A 21258-nucleotide genomic window follows, 5' to 3' on the forward strand; every position below is an offset into this window, starting at 1 on the left:
GTTACACCCACAGCACATCTCAATTCCAGCAGCCACATTACAGGAGCTTAACAGACACATGTGGCCAGTGGCTGCCGTACTGGACAGCACAGCTCAAACTGCCGAGGATGCAGCAGTGGCCAAGACATACCCAGCCTCTGCCTCAGAGAGCTCCCAGTGTAGTTGCAGACACCGAAGAAAAACGGGTAACGGAATGTATAAATGAGACAATTTCTGCTGGTGACAAGTGTTAAGGAGAATATCAAACTGGAAAGGGGTTACATTCAAAGGAATGATCAGGAGGACTTCTCAGAAAAGGTGGCATCTGAGCTGAGATTCACCTTCATGGACTCTTTCTGCAATGGTCACCAAACATTTCCCGAGTCCCTTCCATGTGTCCTGAACATCAGGAGAGGGGTGGAGTGAAGGAGAGTGAGGCCTACAGATGCCAAAATTATCAAACACCCCAGATTCCAAGAAATTTAGGCGTAAGCCAGCAGTCAAAAACATAGAAAATACCAAAAGGAATTTGAGTTGGGCAATGTTCCTTCTTCTTTAGTTTTCTGGAAGAGATTGTTTGAAACCAATGTTATTTCTTCCCAAAATGTTTGATGGACATTCATGAATGAAACCATCTGGGCCTTAATTGTCTTTGTTGAAAGGTTTTTCCCAGGAATTCCCTGGCAGTCCAGTGGTTAGGACTCTGTGCTTTCACTGCTATGGGCCTGGGTCCGATCCCTGATGGGGGAACTAAGATCCTGCAAGCCGTGCAGCCAAAAAAAGAAAGGTTTTTCTCTACAGATTTAATTTCTCTAATAGATATAAAAAGGATGTAAATTATCTATTTCTTCTTGAGTAAGCTTTCATTTTAGTGCCTTTTCAGGTGCCGGTCCATTTCGTGTTGACTTTATGGGCATAGAGTCGTTCCTATATCTAATCCTTGTAATATCTGTAGGGTCTGTAGTGATATCCCTTCTTTAATTCCTGATACTGGTCATCCTTTTTTCTTGGTCAGTCTGGCTAGAGTTTTATCAATTGTTCTGATCTTTTCAAAGACCAATCTTTTGGCTTCATCAATTTTCGCTATTCTCTTTCTATTCTGTTTCAGTGGTTTCTGCTCTGATCTTTATGATTTAGAAATCTCGGGCTAATCCACATGTTCTGATTAGGACTTGCTGGTATGTTGGTGTGACTTGTGGCCCCCACCCCCAAAGCCACAGAAACCCCTCTTCTGTGGGTCATTTGAGAATCCGATGAAACTCACGGATGTCCCCAAAAACAAGCACATGGGCACACTCAATTTTGCACATAGGTTTAGGTAGTTCACAGGTGTCAGGCTCAGAACCCCCAACCTGGAGCTCAAATCCGATGGTGTCAGCTCCCAATGTTTCCACTCAAGACAAGCAGTTTGTTCCGGCAAAGTAAGAATCTAGCGATAAAAAACAGAAAGGTAAAAAAAACCAACACAGGCCTGGAGGTATTTTCAGTTTCATTAAGTATTTTGCCAACTCTGTTTGTTTTTCATCCAAAAGCACTTTGCTGGCACCATCCCAGCTGGGTTCTGAGTTTTAGCCCGTGAGTTTCTTTGGGCAGACTCCGCCCAGCGCACTTCTCTCCCCATCTGGGCCGAGAGATTCTTAAGGCTTTTTGCCTCGAATTGGCCACTTTCGGCTACTTTTTGACCCTTGACCTCGCCTCAAACGGGGTTTCGGGGGAGAGGCCCTGGTAGGGACCCACCAGGGTCCCCGAGCCGCGTCCCGGCCGCAAGGGCTGCGCTCCAACCCCGCCGGCTCCGAGGACGCCGTTGCTCGCGACCTCCGACCCCAGCCCCCAACCCCTCCCAGGTCGGCGTCGTGGCCTCGCCTCCCCGCGCCTGTTTCCCGCCCCCTCCCATTGACGGGCGCCCCCGCGGAGCAATGAGCAAGGAGTATCCAACCCTGAGGCGGGGCCTGGCTCGAGCCAATCCCCGCTAGGTCGCCCGCCTGGGTCCAAACGGCCCAATGGGCGGCGGCGGCGGCGGGGCTCGCTGAGGGGGCGGGGCAGGCCGGCTCGGCCAACGGGCGTGCACGTCGGTGCCGCGAGGGGCGGGCCCGCGGCGGGCGTGCGGCGGCGCGGCGGCCCAGGGCGGGGGAGGAGGTAAACAAGATGGCGGCGGCGTGTCGGGCGCGGAAGGGGGAGGCGGCCCGGGGCCCTCGCGAGTGAGGCGGGGCGCGGCGGCAGCGGCGACGGGCGCCGGCCGGCAGTGCGGCCGCCTTGCATGGGCTGGGTCCCCGCGCCGCTCCGCCTGCTCCACGCGCGCGGCGGCCGCGGCGGGGGACGCGCCGCCCGGGCTCCGGCGGCCTCCGGAACCCCGGCCCGGGGCCTGCGGCCTGCGCCGCCTCGGCCGCCCGGAGCCCCGCGCGCCCCGCGGCCCGCGGCCGACGGCGTTCGGGCGGAGAGCGAGTGCGGGCTGCCGTTTGGGAAGGGGCGCCCGCCGGGCCCGCGCGGCCGCTCGGGGTCCCGGGCCGGTGTGCGGGCGCCCGGGCAGTGGGCGGCTCGGACGGGGCTTGTTCCCTGTGGCCGGCGGGCCCCGGGCAGCCCCGGCGCTGGCGGGAGCCGGCTGGGCCGGACGGAGGTGCCCCGCGCGCTCAGGACACGCACCTGCCGGCGTCTCGGGCTCACCGGACGGCGAGGCCGGCGGGAGACGCCCCCGAGCGGCGCGCCCGGCCCCCGGCTAAGCTCAACTGCCCAGCTCTGGGGGCCCCGGGGCCGGCCTGTGCGGGGCCCCGGGCGCGCGCCATGGGCCGCTGGTAATGGACGGCGCGGAGAAGACTCGATCCTGCCGCGTCCGTGTTCGTTCGAGGGTCTAAAGTCCCTGGAGAATGACCTAGCACTTCCCGGCCCCACCGGCCTCTCGAGGGCCCCCGTGGACGCGCCGGCCCGCCTCGAAGCTGCGAGGCCGGGCGGCCCCCAAACTTGGGACGCTGCGCACGCCCGGTTGCCCGGGCTCTGGACCAGGCGCGCCTCTTGAACTCACGTTCAGTACAATCGTTTCTTTTCCAAGAAGGGTTTTCCTTTTTTTTTTTCTTTTTTTCCTTTTTTTGAGATTTTGTTGACTTTTATTTTTGGAGAAGGGAATTTTTTTGGGGGGGTGACAAACGGAAGAACCGTCCACCGCGAAGCTCAGAAAGGGGATAAGGGACCGCCGGCGGGAGTCGGAGACCTGGGGTCTAGGATGGAGGTGGCGGACCCGCAGCAGCTGGGCATGTTTACAGAGGGCGAGCTGATGTCGGTGGGGATGGACACGTTCATCCACCGCATCGACTCCACCGAGGTCATCTACCAGCCCCGCCGCAAGCGGGCCAAGCTCATCGGCAAGTACCTGATGGGGGACCTGCTGGGGGAGGGGTCGTACGGCAAGGTGAAGGAGGTGCTGGACTCGGAGACGCTGTGCCGGAGAGCCGTCAAAATTCTCAAGAAGAAGAAGTTGCGGAGGATCCCCAACGGGGAGGCCAACGTAAAGAAGTAAGTGCGGGCTTCCTGGGTGGGGGCGCGGCCCGCTGGGCGGCCCCCTCCTTCCTCTTTTCCTCCCTTTCTTCTCCCTCCATTTCTCGCTTTCTTCCTTCCGTCCTTTCTTTCCTTAAGCACCCGAGCCGACCAGCCGGGGAAGGTCGTGGGCAACTCACTATGGTACTTTGGTGAAGTCAGGCTAGCTTGTTGCGGTTGGGCGTCCTGTGGTCTCGGCCGATGCGGAACCCTCCTCGGAAGGGGGCGCCCCTCACCCCCTCTGCCCTCCCAGCTGTCCGGAGGGCTGAGGTGCCCGGCGGAAGCGGCCGGCGTTGGTTTGGCTGCGAGCAGTTGGGCTCGGAAAGGGGCCTGCCCGCCGCCGGCAGGTTTCCGCTCAGCGTGCGGCTCTTACTAGGGCCGGGGACACGCGGTTTGTTTATCCTGTTGGAGGGGGACCGTGCGGTTGCCAAAAATAATTGTTTGCACCTGCTTATCAGTCAGCAAGGGGGAACTTCGCCCTTTCTCACTTCCCTGGGATGTGACACAGGACACTTTGGCGACTCGCAGGCCCGGTGACTCCTGAGAAGGGGATCGACTTGTGACCCCGCAAACTTTTTACACGGATTTTTTCAGGCGCCCGTCTGCCCCTTGACATCCCAAAGATGGTGGGGTCTGTGTGCAGACCCACCCCCACCCCCCTGCCGCCAGGACGGTGGGAGCCCTGCCTCCATCCCTCTTGCTGGTTTCAGGAGGGGCCACCCCTCCTTATCGTTGCTGCCTGGGGGGACCCTGCCCTGCCCAAGCCGAGGGGTTTATCTCACGGGCCAGGCGGCAGCGGGACTGGCTGGTGACCTTGGCCAGTACTGGGAGTGCTGCTCCCAGATCCACTTTCATTCCCTCCTCCTGGCCCCCCTGCTCTCACGCGGTGTGACAGCGCGCTGCCCAGCTGTTTTCGCCTACTCTGGGATGCCTAGGGTGGTCAAGTCGGGGAGCAGGGTGCTGAGACCTGATTGGCTGTGGTCAGTGCCCCAGCTGTGGACCCACGGCGAAGGTGGGGCCAGGCGCCCCAGGGCCAGTTGTTCAGTTCTCTATGCCCGTCTCTTACCTGCAGGGTAGGGGTGGGGCAGGGGCCACTGGTGTCCTGGGGAGACAGGCCAGGGGACAGCGGGTGCCCTCCTGTGCGCCAAGTGAGGCCACGCCTCTGATCAGATCCCCACTCCCTGCTTCTAAGTCACATTTTCTCATTAAGGCAGAAGCGTGTTGGGGAGACGTGGCCCTCGGGATGCCAGTTGGCCGCTGCTCCGGGTTGGGCCCCCCTGCACCCCCCCGCACCTCCCTCCCCGCTCTCCAGGGCTGGTCCTCGTCCTCCTGGCTCCTCTTAGGCCTCATCCCTGGATCTGTCCAGGGAACGGGGTGCTGTGCTCTTGCAGCCTGGATGCACCCTCCCTCCATCTGAGGTCGGCCTGGGTCCGTGGAGGTGTTCTGGTGCTGGTGCTTTATGCTGGGCTGCTTTGGCACCCCAGGCCCCAACCTCTTGGGAGTAGCACTCCGAGGTAGGAGGGGTTCCTAGAGTCCGTCCCCAAGGAGCCAGGCTGGTTTCCAGCCCCAACTGATCTGTCTGGCTAGAGTCACCCAAGCCCACCTTGCTGGCCATCCCTGGGGCTTCAGGGAGTGCACGCGTCCAGGGGCGTGGACTGGGGGCAGCAGAGCTGAGTGGGTCCCAGCACATCCGCAGACACGATGGAGGTGTCGAGGGCCCACTTCTGCCAAAGCATGATGTACACATGATAAAGGCCCTCCCCACATGCAAATGCACATGCCCAAGGTCAAGTTAGGGGACGTTTGTTCACCACCCAAAGAGTACCCTTGCGCTCTGCCACCCCATTGGAGGGTCGCAGCCTGCTGGCTCCCAGTCCTCGTTTCCTGAGCAGTCAGCCGCGGTCCCAGGAGCTGTGGAGACAGTGTCCGTCGGAAGAACCGGAGGGGAAACTGAGGCCTGGGAGGCAGAGTGGTTGGCGGTCCACAGCCGACCTGGCAGTCAACACGAGGTGTCACAGCTGCAGGGCCTGGACTGGTTCCTCCAGCTTAGCCCTAGAAGCGCAGGTCTTCACCTCTCTGAGGCCCCTTGGAGCGCAGCGCTGGCCCCGTGCGGCCGCCTGCCGTCTGCAGCATGTGGCGTGAGGACCTGCTGGGTATGCGGCTGCGGGTTAAAACCCACCGCGCCTCCTTCCTTGGGCGCTGTGAGGGGGCGCGCCCTGCTCGGAGGCACCCTGTCCCCTTGTTCTGAGTCCTGACAGAGCGCCCCGGGTTGGAGGCCGGAGGAGGTGAGGCCCTGGGCTCAAGCAAGGGCTGGGAGTCCACTCCCCGGCCCAGAGATCCAGGCTTCTGGGTCAGCCTTGCCTCCAGGCGGCTGCAGGGAAAAAAGGCTCCTTTGTCTTGGAGAGACTTAATGAACTCAACTCCAGACTCTTCTCTTGGAGTGAAGCGTCCAGAATTTTCCAGACAAGCCTTAGGAGTCCTCCAGCTCCAGTTGGGATGGGAAGCTTTTCCTTAAAGAATGCACTTTGGGGCTTCCCTGGTGGCGCAGTGGTTGAGAGTCCGCCTGCCGATGCAGGGGACACGGGTTCGTGCCCCGATCCCGGAAGATCCCACATGCCGCGGAGCGGCTGGGCCCGCGAGCCATGGCCGCGGAGCCTGTGTGTCCGGAGCCTGTGCTCCGCAACGGGAGAGGCCACAGCAGTGAGAGGCCCGCGTACAGCAAAAAAAAAAAAAAAAAAGAATGCACTTTGTGTTAAAGGAGGTCCTCCCCTCTTGTGGCTCCTCCCAGGAGGGCTGCTGTGGGTCTGTGCTTGTCCCCCTCTTGCTCACAAAGACTAATTTGCTCTTATTGTAGAACACGAAAGTTCTGAAAACCACCAAGAAGTAAGACAAAAATTACTCATCGTTTTAATACTAATGCCTCTGCCACACTCTCTTTGAGCCTTTCTTTAGCATGTTTTCATTACCTATTCAAGCACTTTTTAATGAAAAATTAAACTCCCCTAAGGATCATTTTCAACAGTAAGTCGTACCTGCTTGCTTTCCCGGTTGGCATCAGAAGCCGCGCTGGCGCCTCCCTGGCCGGGGGCAGCCATGGGGTTTCGCGCCCATACGGATGGTGGGCACACGCCCCTCTGACGCAACCCCCCCGGGGAAGTTGGGTGGCATAGATGGGTCCCGCTCACGGGATTCTCACCTGTCCCAAGATACTTTCATCAGCTGTTTAGAAGCATACAGCGGCCAGGGCAGTCTGTGTGCCCCACGGCCCGTCTGTGTGCGGGCAGGTTGGGGTCTGTACCCAGTGTATGCGGGGTGTGGGTGCTTGGTGAGCCGTGCGGGGCTGACGCTGGGTGGCTCAGGGCCCTGCCAGCCTCCTTCTTCATCGGCGTCCCTGCCCGTGTGGCTGGGGCCCAGCAGGCCGACGCCAATCTCTAGGCTGGGCCTCCCTCGGCCAGGCCAGCGGTGACTGGCAGGTACTTGAACCTGGGGGTGTGAGTGGTTGGGATTTTAGCACGTGCAGCAGAGCCTGGACTTTGCTGGCCTTTGTTCCCGTCCTGAGTGGCCTCTGCCAGGTCCTGGCATCTGCTGGGGCACCTGCCCCCCCACCCCCCATTGGGAAGGATTCTGCCGTGAGGCCAGGCTGGCAGCGATAGGGCACGACTGGTCCACCGAGGCGCCCCGCACTGAACGTCCTCGCGGCCTCCCTGTCTGGCCCTTCCCTGGTCAAGGGGGTGACTGTGAGATGCAGTGGGAGCTTGGGGGCCGTTGGGGTACACCCCAGGCCGGGGCGCAGGGGGCGGGGGGGACACTGGCTCCTCACTCAGGAGTGTGTTGGGAATCACAGCAAAGCTGCCCTGTATCCCATGTTGACCTTGCACTGCATGGCGATTTGTTCTTTTAACGGCTTTAATGAGACATAATTTACATGACATAAAATTCAACTATTAGTGGGTAACTCAGTGTCATTTAGTATTTTCACAGAGTGTGCAACCATAACCTCTAATTCCAGGACATCCCATCCCCTCAACAGGAACCCCGCCCCCATCAGCAGTCACTCCCCCAGCCCCTGACAACCAGGAACCCACTCCCTGTCTCTATGGATCTGCCTGTTCTGGACGTTTCCCATCAGTGGAATCGCACACCGTGTGTCCTTCTGTCTGGCTTCTCTCACTGAGCATCGTGTTTTCAAGGTCCATCCACGTGGTAGCGAGTGTCAGTGCTTCACCCCTTTTCAGGTGATGTTCCCGGGTGTGGAGGGACATGGTGTATCCATTCACCCGTCAGTGGACATTCGGGTTGTCCCCACTTGGTGCCCGTTAGGAATTGTGCTCTGGGAAGCTGCATGAGCGAGTGTTTGTGTTGAACTTCACTTTTAGTAAATTTCTCCTCATTTTAGTCTCCCTCCCGGATCCCCGATGGCCTCTTGCCATATGATTAGAAGCATCAGCAGAGAGGCCAAGGGGTGAGGGGGGTCTTCCTCAGCGTCCCTTGTCCAGAGCTGCCATCGTCTCCTCCCCTGCTCTCTGTGGCCCCATCCCTGTCCCCATCCCCGTCTGGAGGGAGTGAGGTGGGTGCACCCCTGGTGGCTCTGGGATGGGCGACCGCGGGGGCAGCTCCTTTCCATTCCTCTGTGAGCTCCAGGGGCTCTTCCGTCTCCCTCGTGGGTAGTCAGCGAGTCCGTCCCCAGCAGTCCGCTCTGCTCGGGCGGCACTGTAGGCAGGTCCCTGTGACACCCGCCCTGAGCAGCTGCGGCTGGGCCGGAAGGCTCGGCTTCCTGTCACTTTACTTCCTGCATCCTGGCTGAGCGCCTGTCTTTTCCTCTTTCTTTAAATACTGTTTTTCTTTTTTTCCGGTCAGTGGTGTGCCTTGTAGGAGACGGAGAACTCAGAGAAGGTGTAGCGGCCCCTCCCTGGCCCGGTCTCTGCAGTGAATGTCTCGGGGGTCCTCCTGCACGCCCCTCTTACCCGCTCGGAGCTCGCATCTCCATGCCGCCTGTGGGCGTGGTTCTCCTCTCTCGGAGGAGCTGGGCACTGTAGCCACTTCCCTGGTATCCATGATGGAACTTACATGTTTTTCTCCAGGAGGTTTCCATCACAGTTAACTGACCACATGAGCGCTCGACGCACCCACAGCGCGGGGACCTCCCTTCAGGGCTGGCTCTGTCGGCGTCGGAGTAGGGGGTGAGCTGTTTAATTGTGGAGGGAGGGGTGCTGCCATCCGCCTCCTCCGGCACAGAAGTTTGCCCCAAGGGCAGTGGGCAGATGGGGAGGTGCGGCCCGGAAGATGGTTCCAGGCCCAGGTATCTCACGGCACAGAAGGCAGAGCCGTGGGGCTTGTCCTCGCCTTGGAAGGCCTGGGGTGAGCTCCCCGTGACTAGCCACGGGCCCCCCTCCCGGAGCTGCCACGCGTGTTGTTGGCAGCCTGTGTCCGCGTTCAGGCGGGTTCCCACTCTCGGGTCGGCAGACACTGCTTGAAGCCTGGCTGTAAGCGCTCCAGGTGGTGGCCACGCGTTGGCTCCAGGTACGAAGGGCCTCCTGGTGTCCACACGTGCGGTTTAGTTAGCCCCTGTAGCGCCTCTGGATGGAGACGAGAGGGAGAGTGCCCGGAGCCAGCTTCCCGGGGAGGCTGGCACAGGGTCAGAGTCTGCTCTGGGCCCTCCCTCAGCACCCCCAGCTTGCAGCTTGTGACAGCTTGCTCCCCATGTGACACCCTTCCCCTCTGGGCCGCAGACCCCATGGCGGCTCTGGCCAGGTAGCTCAGTGGGTACTTGGCTGGCTGGGTGGACGGCAGGTGCTGAACACTCTGACCTCTGAGGGGAGCCGGCTCTGCACCTGCCCCTGGAACCCCTGCCCCTGGGACCCCTGCGAGGAGGAGTTCTCTACTCAGTCCTGGCAGGGACCCCAAAGGCCTGGTCACCACTGTCACGACAAAGGCTGCTGTGCCGTGCGGCCCGGGGCGGCCACCAGCCCTCGACTGTCAGATAGAAATGGAGGGGACTTGCCTGCGGGGGAGGGTCATTGAGTCACCAGAGCCAAGCTCTGGCCCTGGAGAGCTGGCAGCAAGCAAGGCCGGGAGTCAGAGCTGTGGGGTGATCTGGGCGAGAGCGGGAAGGACGCCTGGGGGCACAGGGCCGCTCCCTGACAAGTGGTGGTGGACCCAGAGCATCAGAGGGGCACCCAAGCCCCCACGAACAGGGCACCCACCTGCCCAGGGCCTGACCCACAGGGGCCTGGTAAGGCCTGTCCGTTGCAGGACTGAATGAGTGAGTGGGATCTGGGGGACCAGCACTGGGGCCCGAGGTGGGAAGGTTTAGGGAGCACCTGCCAGAGGTCAGGAGGGGCTCCCAGGCCAGAAGGGGCGGTACAGGGTCTACTCCCCACACCCCAGGACGTTCCTGATCCTTTATAGCAGGACTCTCACCTCGGCCGTCTTGCCCCCAGGGACACCTGGCGATACCTGGGGACATCTGTGGTTGTCACGATGAGGGAGGGGGGCTCCTGGCATCAAAGGGGTGGAGGTCAGGGATCCTGCTCCACACCCCATAGAGCCCAGGATGCCCCGACATCACAGTGCTGAGGTGGAGCTACTGTGTGTCATTTATTTGGGGGAAAATTGAGTGTGATCCCTGCTCACACTGTACACCAGGATAAATCCCAAAGGTCAGGCGGTATAAACCAGGGTGACCCCAACGTCTGTGAGTCTCCTCCCCTCCCTCCCACTCAGGTGTGGATTGAAATGTGTGCAGCATCCCAGACCTCAGAGGTCAGGTGGTTAGGGGTAAGCGCGGAATGATGGGGGGAATGAGGGCAGAGTTACTGCTGTGACCCGCAACCCTCTGGTGAGGGTGGGAGTGGGGTGGGGGGCAGGCAGGCAGTGAGCTCACGGGAAGCAGCCGCAAAGCTGTGTTTCCTCCAGCAAGTTGGTGGCCTCCTATGCTATGGGTCTGGGGAGTGGGCGCTACACACAAATGCTGTTTCCGGGGCACCCTCCCTTCAGAGGCTGCGTGAGTGCCGGGCCGGGGAAATCTGCATGGGAGGAGGACCTACGCTGGGGAGGGTGGGTGGTGTTGAAGGCACAGGATCCGAGCTGGTGTGCAAGGGTGGGGTGTGGTCAGGAACAGCTTCCTGGAATAGGCGACCTCTTCATGGAATGTGGACAGTGGGAGGCGTGCGACTCGGGTCTCATGACGTTGGGGACCCCTCACCTGCCCGGCTGGTCTTATGTTTCATGCTTGGGCTTCCCAGTGAGGACTTTAAAAAATCTTTATTGACATATTATTCACATACCATGCAATTTGGTGACATTTAGTATCTTCGTATCAACTCTCATCTTTGTCTAGTTCCAGAACATTCCGTTACCCAAAAAGGAAGTCCTGTCCTCATCAGCAGTTACCCCATCCCATCCCCAGTCCCTGACAACCAGGAACCCACTCTCTGTCTGTAGACTGGCCTGTTGTGGACGTTTCCCATCAGTGGAATCACACCCTGTGGGTCCTTCTGTGTCTGGCTTCTCTCACTGAGCATCGTGTTCTCAGGGTCCATCCACGTTGTAGCGAGTGTCGGGGCTTCACCCCTTTGCGTGGCTGAGTGACGTTCCCGTGTGTGGGGGGGACACTGGAGTTGTATCCGCCCTTGGGCTCCCGTGGACGGTGCCGCCATGAGCACATGTGACCGGGTCACCGTGCTCTCGGTCCTCCTGGGCACGTGCACTGATTGGAGGTGCTGGGTCAGTTGGTGACTGTTCAACCTTCTGCAGAGCTGCCCGCCCCCCCCCCGCCCCCAGCTCCTGCAGGGAGTCCTGGTGGAGCTGCCCTGACGGCAGCGGGGAGCCTGGGCTTCAGTCCCAGAGGGAGGAGGGGGTGGGGGGATGCGGGGACCTGGCTGGAGCCCCAACTCCCGCGTGCTCTCCTGTCCCCGTGCGGCCTTCGTTGTGGTCTCTGTGCATCTTCAGTTAAAATGCGGGGACGGGGCCTAGTCGTGTTGCTGGGCTCGGGGACATGCCCAGGACTAGCTGCCCCTGTGCGGAGCTGCTCACTCCGGTGCTGCCCTCTGCACGGTTCCTGGGGGCCGGCGGCACTGCCGGGCTGCGGGGCTTGGCTGACGCCTCCGTCTTCTGTCTTCAGGGAAATCCAGCTGCTGAGGAGGTTACGGCACAAAAACGTCATCCAGCTGGTGGACGTGCTGTACAACGAGGAGAAGCAGAAGATATATCCTTCTGGGGCTCGGGGTGCCCCGTGTTCCCTGACGCCACCCTTGGGGCCGGGGCCCCTCTCCCGCGAGTGCCCACGGAGGGCACTGCAGGATGCGGGCTGGTTCTCCACTTAGACCTCCTGTTCTCTTGTGGGGCTGGGGCCCTGCTGTCAGCCTGGTCCCTGGAGCGGGGTGCTTTCCTGGCTTCTGTTTGGGAGGCTGTGGCCCTGGCCTGTGGCGGATGCATGGGGGATGGGATGGGGAGTGTGTCACTGCGGCAACGGTGTACTGGGAGTGTCCTCGGCCTTCGCCCTTTACTCCTGGGCTGCAGCTCCGAGAAGCAGGGTATAGGGGCCCGGGGGCCTGCTGAGGGGCTTGTGTTGCAGAGGGGCCTGTCACTGACTCGCTGGATGCAGGGTGATGGGGGTCCTCTCCATCCTAGTCGCAGGGCTGCCCCTCCACGGTGTAGATGCGGCTGGGGGGCTTCAGCCTGGCCCCGGGCTCCCCATCCCTGCTCCGCAGCCTCACCCCTGTGCTGCCCTTGTCTCTCCCTGGCCTCCCACCCCTGCTCAGGCCTTCTCTCCGCAGGGCCTACACGCCCCTCCCTCGCTCCTTTGGGGGCCAGGGCTGGGGCTTGAGCTTCTCCTTGGGCTGTGGAACGACCGGGGGGCTTCCTGCAGCACCTGTGATCCCTCTGGGGTCTCCAGCTCACTGCACTAGCGCAGCCTTCACCCCCTAGCATCTGTCTGTTCCCTGGGGATGGCCCGTCTGGAGCGGGGTCTTGGCTGAGCGTGCTTTCCTTAGCACTGCCGCTGCTGCACGTATATGGTGATGGAGTACTGCGTGTGCGGCATGCAGGAGATGCTGGACAGCGTGCCCGAGAAGCGCTTCCCCGTGTGCCAGGCCCACGGGTGAGCGTGCGGGCCCCACTGCTGCCCCCTCCGCCCCCGCCCGGTCACTTACGGGTCCAAGCGTTCGAACAACTTAATTCTGATCATCAGTGAAATGAAAGCTCGAGTATGTTTCAGAACTCAGGGCTTTGGGGCTCAGTTTGCAGTCCCGCAGCCCGCCTGCTGTGGACGCCCTGGCAGCCCCACAAGCTCCTCTCTGTGCACCTCCCTGCCCCACTATGGCCGCCACCGAGGCTTTGGGGCCTCCTGTGCTTGGGAAGCTCCTGACAGCGGCCTGTACTGCCCCAGCTGGCTAGTTCTCCTGGGCAGTCAACCCCTAACACCCAGTTGCTGTAGGACCAGCTGGCCTGTGGCGTGAGGGGTCAGTGGGTTGGCCTGGGTCCCTGGCCCCAGGGGGAACGGGGGGGGCAGCAGGGCCCCTGGGCTGCCTGGGCTGGGGGGGCAGCTGGGGCAGGTGCCCATGGTGGGAGCTACTGCAGCGGGGTCCCAGGAGTGGCTCGGCCCGGCCACTGGCCTTCTGGTTCCCTGATGGGCCGCCCGGCGCCGACGGCCCCTGAACCTCGGCCTCCCATCCTTGGTCCCACTGGGTCACTGCAGGCAGCCGTTCCAGGCAGCTGAGGTTCCCGACAGGTGGGGCCGCGCCTCACAGAGGCTGTGCCCTGCAGGTACTTCTGCCAGCTGGTGGACGGCTTGGAGTACCTGCACAGCCAGGGCATCGTGCACAAGGACATCAAGCCCGGCAACCTGCTGCTCACCACGGGTGGCACGCTCAAGATCTCTGACCTGGGCGTGGCCGAGGTAGGACCGGACCCAGGGTGGGGACACGGGGTGGGGTCCAGGCCCCCCCGAGGGCTGCTCCCTGAGGGCTGTCTGGTGCTGCTACAGGCCCTGCACCCGTTTGCCGAGGACGACACGTGCCGGACGAGCCAGGGTTCCCCTGCGTTCCAGCCGCCCGAGATCGCCAATGGCCTGGACACCTTCTCTGGCTTCAAGGTGGACATCTGGTCAGCTGGGGTCACGCTGTAAGTGCCCCTGGGCCTGGGTCCCTCCACCCCAGGGGTCCTCCATCACCCCCCCACCCCAGGTACCCCCTCTGGGCTTCAGGCTTCCATGACCTGCCCCTCCTGGCAGGTCCCCCAGCTGCTGCCGCCCCCCAGAGTCTGTGGAGGCCACGGAGCTGGGGTCAGGAGTCCCCATGGGTGGGGGGACAGGCACTGGGACCGGCCGTCCTCCTGGACCCCGCCCACCTCGGGCTTGTGCTGGTCTCCACCTGCGCTGCTTCCCACACCAGCCACAGTCGCTGTTGGGCGGGTGTTTCTGTCCTGACCCCTGGGGCTGAGAATTCTCAGACACCACGAGTTGCCGGCGATGCTTGGCCCACCGCTGCGTACCCCCCACCCATTCGCCGCCACGTGGTCGCCTGTTCCTCCGTGAGCTCAGGCGGCACTGAGTGGGCCTGGGTTCTCTGGAAGCCTCTCCTGCCCGAGGCGAGTTCACGCTGCAGCCCCCTGTGCGCACAGCCGCCGTCGTGGGTGTCCCGTTTCATGTTACTGAGAGCTGACTCGTGTACCCTTGACCCACCGTGTCAGAGCGTACCATCCGGTGGCTTTCCATATCTTCCTAGTGAGCCGCCACCACCATGTGTTCCAGAACATTCTCCTCACCAAGTCCAAGTCCCCACAGGTGGGGGTGGTTAAGGCTCGGGACCAGGCTGGCCTCAGGCTGGGGCGCGAGGCAGGCCCTCCTGACTGGTCTGTCCTTCCCGGGGCCGCAGCTACAACATCACGACAGGCCTGTACCCTTTCGAGGGGGACAACATCTACAAGCTGTTTGAGAACATCGGGAAGGGGGACTACACCATCCCGGGGGATTGCGGCCCCCCACTCTCAGACCTGCTCAAAGGTGAGGCCCTCGAGGCAGGAGGCTGGGCTGTGGGGGTGGGCGGGCTGGCGGCGGGAACTGGGGCCCCCGTGGGTTTCCCGTGGGCCGGCCCTTCTCTGTGCAATTCCCTGACGCGGGGCGGGGCGGGGCAGGGTGGTGCAGAGCCTAGTTGGGTGTGGAGAGCAGTGGGTGCAGGGGCGCCTGCGCGGGGCCGCTGGCTCCTCTGGGCTCCACTGCCTGCCCTGGGCCTTCGTTCCACCCTGTTCTGATCCCCCATCCCTACAGTGAAGTAGCAGCGGGGACCCCAGTCCGCCTGCTGAGTGGGGGTCTCCTGTGGGGGCCTCTTCCTGCTGCAGTTCCCGGGCTGTACAGCAGGTGGCGCTGTCTGTGCATGGCAGGGGCCTGTCCAGGTGTGGATGGGCGGGAGCCACACCAGCATCCTGGGGCTTGCTCGAAGTTAGTTTTGTTGACGCAGCACATGCAGGGTATCGCCCTGTGCGACCGGCACCGTCCTGGGTTCCCTGCCCACAGTCCCCGGGCTCTGTGTAACTGACCTGCCCCTCGGCTTGTGCTGGACGCTGGGTCAGTGCCCTGCCTTCGTGTGATGCACAGCCAAGAGGATCTTCACAGTCCTGTGTGGCCCCTGAGCTTTCTGCTGACTGAGTCTCGCCGGTTCTTTGGCTTGTTAGTGAAGGTGAAATGAAGCTCGGCAGCCGCGTTCCCAGTGCTCTGCGCCCACCACCCCCCCCCCGCAGTCCAGGCCTGCATTGCCAGCTGCCCCAGGACCCTCAGAGGGCTGGGCATACCGCCCGCCTGGGGTCTTGGAACATGGGAGGAGCCAGCAAGCGGGAGGCGGCGGCCCGGCTGGCTTAGTCCCGGCCTTCCCCACCTGAGCGCTCCTTAGCAGCTCATGGGCCCTGTCCTTGGGGGTGCCTGGAACGTGCCGCCTGGCCTCCCCCAGCTCCACTGAGGGCCGAGGGCCGTTGCAGGCAGTGAGCTGGTGTTTCAGACTCTCCTTCCCTCGCCAGGAGCTGGTGGGTCAGAGTTACCTCTGTACGGAGCTTTCTCTGCTCCAGTGACACAGATGATGATCTGTTGCCACCCTCACTCTCATAAACGCTCAAAACAGTCCCAAGAGGGGCCGACGAGATGTCAGAGGGCACCCGTGTCACTGTCCCCAGATCCAGGCAGGGTGTCCCATCCTTGCTTCCTCCACCCAGGCCTGCCTTGGGGCCTTTGCACTGCACTCTGCATGCAGGCTCCTCCCGGCTGGGCTGTTGGGCCGCCTCCCCTGTGAGTCTCCGGAACACCGCCCTGGCCCTGCCCTCCTGCAGCGAGGCCGTGACCGTGACCTTTCCTCCTCTCCCACACCACCCAGACACTCAGCTCTCTGAGCCCCAGCTTCTGAAATGGCCTCTCGTTTCCTGAGAACAAAGGCATCTCCAAGAGGTGGTGTGCAGAGCCCTGCCGCCCCCATCCCCCTCTCTGCGTCACGCTCGGTCCTCCCATGGGGAAGGGGGTGGGCACTTGAGCATGGTGGGGGCTGGGGACCTGGGGACCTCGGGCCCTGGGCCCCCTGCAGCCCGGGGGGTGGTGGTGCCGCCCTTTGCTGCCTCAGGCCAGCCCAGCCCCTTCTGAGTGTTCGGGTGCTGGGCAAAAGGCCCTCACACCAGTGTCTACGTACGGTGTGTCACCCTCGAGGCCTCCGGTTCTCCTGCCGCTGCCTCGGGGGGCTTTGGTGTCCTGGCTAGAATGGCCAGTCACAGGCTTTGCTTGCCAGAGCCGGGCGGGCACCAGCAGGGGCAAGCCATGTGCTTTGTCGTCTTGGGGCGTGTGGACAGGTTCAGGGTCACTGGGGTGGGCTGTCCGTCCTGCATCCCAGCCTTCTGTGGTCTTGGTCCTCCCGCCCTCGCTTTGCAGTGTTTGCCAGGCAGCCCCTCGTGTCAAGACAGGGAGACAGCCCCGGCTGCATCCGCCTCCGTTCAGCTACAGGCTTAGCATCTTTGCCCCTGTGCTGGGCGCCCAGCTGTAGAGGCCAGGCCTGCAGGGGAGGGGGCTCCGCTCACTCACGCCACCCCCTCCCCTGTACGGGCACCCACGGGCGTCCCCACCTCTCCCAGGCAGGGGAGGGCCCTCTGCCCGTGCTGGCCCCTGCACCCACCGCTGGTCTCCCTGGCAGGGATGCTGGAATACGAGCCGGCCAAGCGGTTTTCCATACAGCAGATCCGGCAGCACAGGTGAGTCCCCGCAGGGCTCCCCGACTTGGGGCCCCATGTGGTGAGAGGGAGTGGGGGCAGGGGAGGGGGAGGTCAGGGCCGCGGGGGTCTTGCTGGCTCAGTCTCTCCCGTTGGGCCCCTTCTCCCTCCCCCACCCCGCGTGCTTCTCAGCGGGAATTGGGGGTGGGCCCACGTGGGGAGCCAGGCAAGCCCCCGGCTGCCCTGACCCGCCGGCTTCCGCAGCTGGTTCCGGAAGAAGCACCCGCCGGCCGAGGAGCCGGTGCCCATCCCGCCGAGCGCGGACTGCAAGGACCGGTGGCGCGGCATGACAGTGGTGCCCTACCTGGAGGACCTGCACGGCTGCGCCGACGCCGCAGATGACGAGCTCTTCGACATTGAGGACGACATCATCTACACTCAGGACTTCACGGTGCCCGGTGAGTCCCCGGGGGTCGCGGGAGAAGTGGGGAGGCCCCACCCCCGTCCCGAGGGTCCGGTGGCCCTCCCCGCAGTGGCCACCCTGCTGACGAGTGGCCTTCTTCCTCAGGTGGCGAGGAGGCGTCTGAGGCAGGGCTTAGAGAGAGAGACCCGCAGGAGAGCCAGTGCTCAGACCTTTCTGGAGAGGAAGCTGAGGCCAGGGCCGTCGAGGAGCTCTGGGCAGAGCCCGGGCCCTAGTGTAGCTCTGCCCCACCCGCCGCCCCTTGGTGCTGTGCTGTCCCGGGGCTGGTTCCGCAGGCTCCTGTATAAAGGTCTGCCGCGCTGAGTGTGTGCGGGTCATGCTTGTTTCCTTCTGGCTCGCCGGCCAGGCTTAGGTGTTTACTGTAGAAAGAGCCCGTGTGCAGGGTGGCCAGCGGGGCCTCCAGGGAGCAGCCCCAGGGTGGGTCCGTGTGTCCCACTCTTCTGGGGGCACACTCAGGCCTCTGGTGCAGCTGGCTGCAGCCGTTCCCCCTGGGGTCCTGGGGTCAGGTGAGACGCCCCCGCCCTGGGAACCCTGGCCACGGTCCAGTCCTGAGTCAGGCCTCCTGGAGCCTCCATCCCTTCCACAGGATAGAAGCAAGGTGTCCTGCCTCTCAGAGGCACTGGGGCCCCAGGACAGGTGCCTGGGCATGAGCCTTGCTGGTCGGCCGGCTGTAGAGGCACTCACCACACACCGTCTCTTCAGGCCTGTTCCAGAGGCTTGGGGCTGCTTTGCCTGGGTGGGGGAGGGCTTGTTCAAGAGCAGCTCTCTGGGCCCGAGCCAGATCCCTGGCCTGGGAACGTCCGCCACACGAGACGTGGGGATGGACGGTCCTGTGCTGAGGTCGGGCAGCCGCTTCTTGCTGACCTGCCCGTGGGCCGGCAGCGGGCCGTGTTGGGGCTCCTCCCGTTCTGGTCCTGTCGTGTGGACACGGTCAGAGGCTCTCAGCTTCTCCCCTGGGTCCCTGGTCTGTCCCTGGTCCTGCCGTCCACCCTGAGGGCTGGTGCTGGGCCTTGGGCTGGGTGTTGGTTGGTCGGGGCCAGTGGCCCCAGTGCCTTGAGGGCATGTGGGGCAGATCCTGTGCCCTCCAGCCGCTCTCTGACCATGGTCACTGTGCCGGAGGCTGGGCCCCAGGTGACCTGTGCAGAGTTTCGGTGCTCGGCGCCCCTGCAGCCCCCCTCCCCCATCAGAGCAGGCAGCCGACACTGCCCCCACCCCCACACTCTGGGTTCTGACCTGAGACGCTTCCCGGTCACGGGCCGGTGCCTCCCGGCTAGGTCCAGAGGCCGAGGCAGGCACGGGACGCCATTGGCGGAGACGGGGCTCCGTGTGCGGAGATGGGCTTGAGGCAGCTGAGGGTCGTTTCCTGACGACATCCATGGGAGGGGGGTGCACCGTGGGCAGCACAGGCTCCCTGCACCCTTCCCTCTCCCCATGCCTCAGTGGGCACACAGCAGGGCGGGCGGCCCCGGGACCCGGTGAGGGCTGGCAGCCCACAAGGTCGGGGCCGGGGCATGGCAGGCACCTGTGACAGCCTCTCCCTTTGTGCCCGGCGTGGAGAGCCGGGGCGGGCTCTTGTGGGAGAGATGGCGAGTCCAGACACCCGGCCCGAGCCCAGCCCCTCCGAGTCCCACGGGGCCCAGCGAGGTCTGGCCATCGCACAGGTGAGAGAGCCGAGGCTCGGGCCCCAGGTCCCTGGTGTCCACCGTGTTCCCACCCACCTGAGTGCAGGGCTCCACTCACACCTGAACAGGCAAGTGAGCGTAGGCTGGGCCCCACCGTGGCTGGCTCAAAGGCCAGCCCCGCTGCTCCCTGGATGAGGGCCCCATTTGCAGGACCAGGTGGGACAGGTGGTGGAGGTGCCCTGGGCCTGGGCAGGTGGGGCACTGGGGGCGTGTTGGTCGGGGACCCCCAGTCAGCACACGTTTGCCTTCTCCCTCCTAGGACAGGTCCCGGAGGAGGAGGCTGGGCGGAGCGCACAGAGCCGGGGCCCGCCCAAAGCTGTGTGTGTGAATGGCACCGAGTCAGCCCAGCTGAGCGCCAGGTCGAGGGTGGAGCGCCGGGCCAGCGCCGCCTCCAACCCCGCCCGCAAGGCCTGCTCCGCCAGCAGCAAGATCCGCCGGCTGTCAGCCTGCAAGCAGCAGTGAGAGTGGCCGCCTGCAGGTGGGACGTGGCCGGGACCGGAGGAATGGGTTGGGGGCGCGCTGTGGGCACTGCCCTGCTTGGCTGGTGTCACCGTCACGGCCTGTGCCTGTCACCCCCGGGGTCTGGGTTGGAGGTTCAGGAGGTCACTTTCATCAGGGCGTTGGCCACGCACTGGGGTCGGGGGGCGGCGTGTGCAGGAGCAGGGCCCCTAAGCCGGCAGCCTGTCTTGCAGACCTGCGGGGCTCACCCCCACCCCGCCAGGCTGCTTCTGTGACAGGGCAATGCTGGCGTCAGAGGCTGGGGGGTGGGGGGGTGGGAGGGTGAGCAGGCCAGGAGGGGCTGGGCTCTGACTGAGGCCGTCATCTCCTCTCCCTGCTTCCTCCTCCCAGCCCTGACTGCCCAGTCCACAAAGGGCGATTGGGCCCCAGAGGCACTGGAGACCCCATCGCCTGCTCAGGATGTGAGCAGTGGGGTAGGGGCCTGAGGCTACAGCCCCTGTCCAGCCATGTCCTCTCTCCCAGGGAGCTGCCCCTGAAACGCCCCCCAAGGAATTTGTCTGCCAGCATCAGAACCAGCCAGGTGGGGTAGGAACTCTTTGGAGGGAGGCCCGGTTCCATGGCAGAAGGGCCGTGCGTAATCCCGCCAGGTGGCCAGCGATGCCCGGGGTGGCCCCTTGAGGCAGCGCAGCCCTCCCTGGCCTCCTGAGGCGTCTGACAGCACTGAGGCATGACCAGGCCTCAGTTTCCCCACCCTCTGGGCGGCCCCGGGGGGGGCCTGCTTCCTGGGATGCAGGGCCTTGCGTTGACCCAAAAGTGACCCACCTTCTGTTCTGGTCTCAGCCTGTCTCCAGGAGCCCCGGCCAGGTCCTGCTCAGTCTTCCCGCGGACTGCTGGCCTGCCGCCCACTGCCCAGGAAGGCCGCCGCTGCACCCTTCGTGCTGACCACCCCTCCGGAAGCCGGAGGGTCCTGGAGGGCTGTGGTTGGGGGACAGCAGGGACTGGGGTCCGCCCTCCCCTGGTGGCCGGTGGACACGACCTCCTGCTGACTGCAATCCTGTGCTGAGCCCCTTCCTCCGGCCGGGGGAGGAGGGAGTGGGCCCAGCGCGGCCCCATGCCAGCCCTCGCCATGCACTTTACGTTGAGACTACTGGTTCTCGCCCGCCCCGACCCCTCTTTTTACTCTGCCGCTCGTTAGCGCCTCCCACACCTGGTGATGTGTTCCCACCAACCACAGCCGCAGCGGGACGGGCAGGACAAGCAGGCCTGTCGACTGAGATGCATGCCCAGTGCCCAGGGGAGCCCGGCGGCTGCCTTGTTTTCATTGTTTGGTTGGTTCTTTTTTCTTCTCCTTTTTTAAGAAAAAAATAAAACAGGTGGATTTGAGCTGTGGTTGTGAGGGATATTTGGGAACTGTGGGTGGCAGGACGTGCTGTCAGGTGGGGGGGGTCTGAGTCTGAGCCTGAGCCTGGGGCCCTTTGTGGACCCCACAGTGGACGGGCTGGCCCGGGTCTGCAGGTCTTGCTGGTGGTGCCGGGTGGAGACGTGGGCCTCCCACGCGTGTCTGCCTCTGGCCATGCTGGATCTCTGTGCTCTCTGGTGACCTGGTCTCCCCAGAGCTCCACAGGCCCCTCTGCTCAGCCCAGGGGCCACAGCTCCACAGTGCAATGGCCAGGGGGGGCTGATCCCCTTCCCCCCAAGGCCTCTGTACTCTTGGGTCCCCAGAGAAAACCCAGAGCAAGTAAGAGTATGCAGTAAATATAATCAATCAGAAAACAACACAAACTCCATCACTGGATGGTAGACAGCACGAAGCTTCGAGGGGCGGGGCAGGGCGACTCAGCCGCTGGCGAGGGCTGCCCCATCTTTTGGCAATAAATAAAGCTTGGGAAACTTGAAACTTGGACCGTTTGGGTTTTGTGTCTCAAACACTGGTGAGTCCTGGCTGCTCTTTGGACG

The 21258-nt window shown here is 63.2% G+C and overlaps 1 protein-coding gene across 2 annotated transcripts; it reads left to right on the forward strand.

Moving 5' to 3' along the window:
• Window positions 1-3193: 3193 nt before the first annotated feature.
• On the forward strand, window positions 3194-20281 carry STK11 (serine/threonine kinase 11; the record flags this gene model as incomplete). 2 transcript variants are annotated; one of them, XM_079703459.1, is made up of 10 exons in its annotated part: window positions 3194-3483; window positions 11627-11708; window positions 12513-12604; window positions 13270-13402; window positions 13490-13626; window positions 14379-14506; window positions 16665-16722; window positions 16945-17138; window positions 19103-19321; window positions 20143-20281. In XM_079703459.1, 9 exons carry the CDS (start codon window positions 3194-3196, stop codon window positions 19303-19305), a joined length of 1317 nt encoding a protein of 438 aa, XP_079559585.1. In that variant the 3' UTR covers window positions 19306-19321; window positions 20143-20281. The 2 variants fall into 2 exon arrangements, with proteins under 2 accessions (XP_079559585.1, XP_079559586.1); XM_079703460.1 differs by lacking the exons at window positions 19103-19321; window positions 20143-20281 and adding an exon at window positions 17249-17429.
• Between the last annotated feature and the right edge of the window lie 977 nt (window positions 20282-21258).

Source organism: Hyperoodon ampullatus (assembly GCF_949752795.1).
Source record: "Hyperoodon ampullatus genome assembly, chromosome: 4".
NCBI lineage: Eukaryota > Metazoa > Chordata > Mammalia > Artiodactyla > Ziphiidae > Hyperoodon > Hyperoodon ampullatus.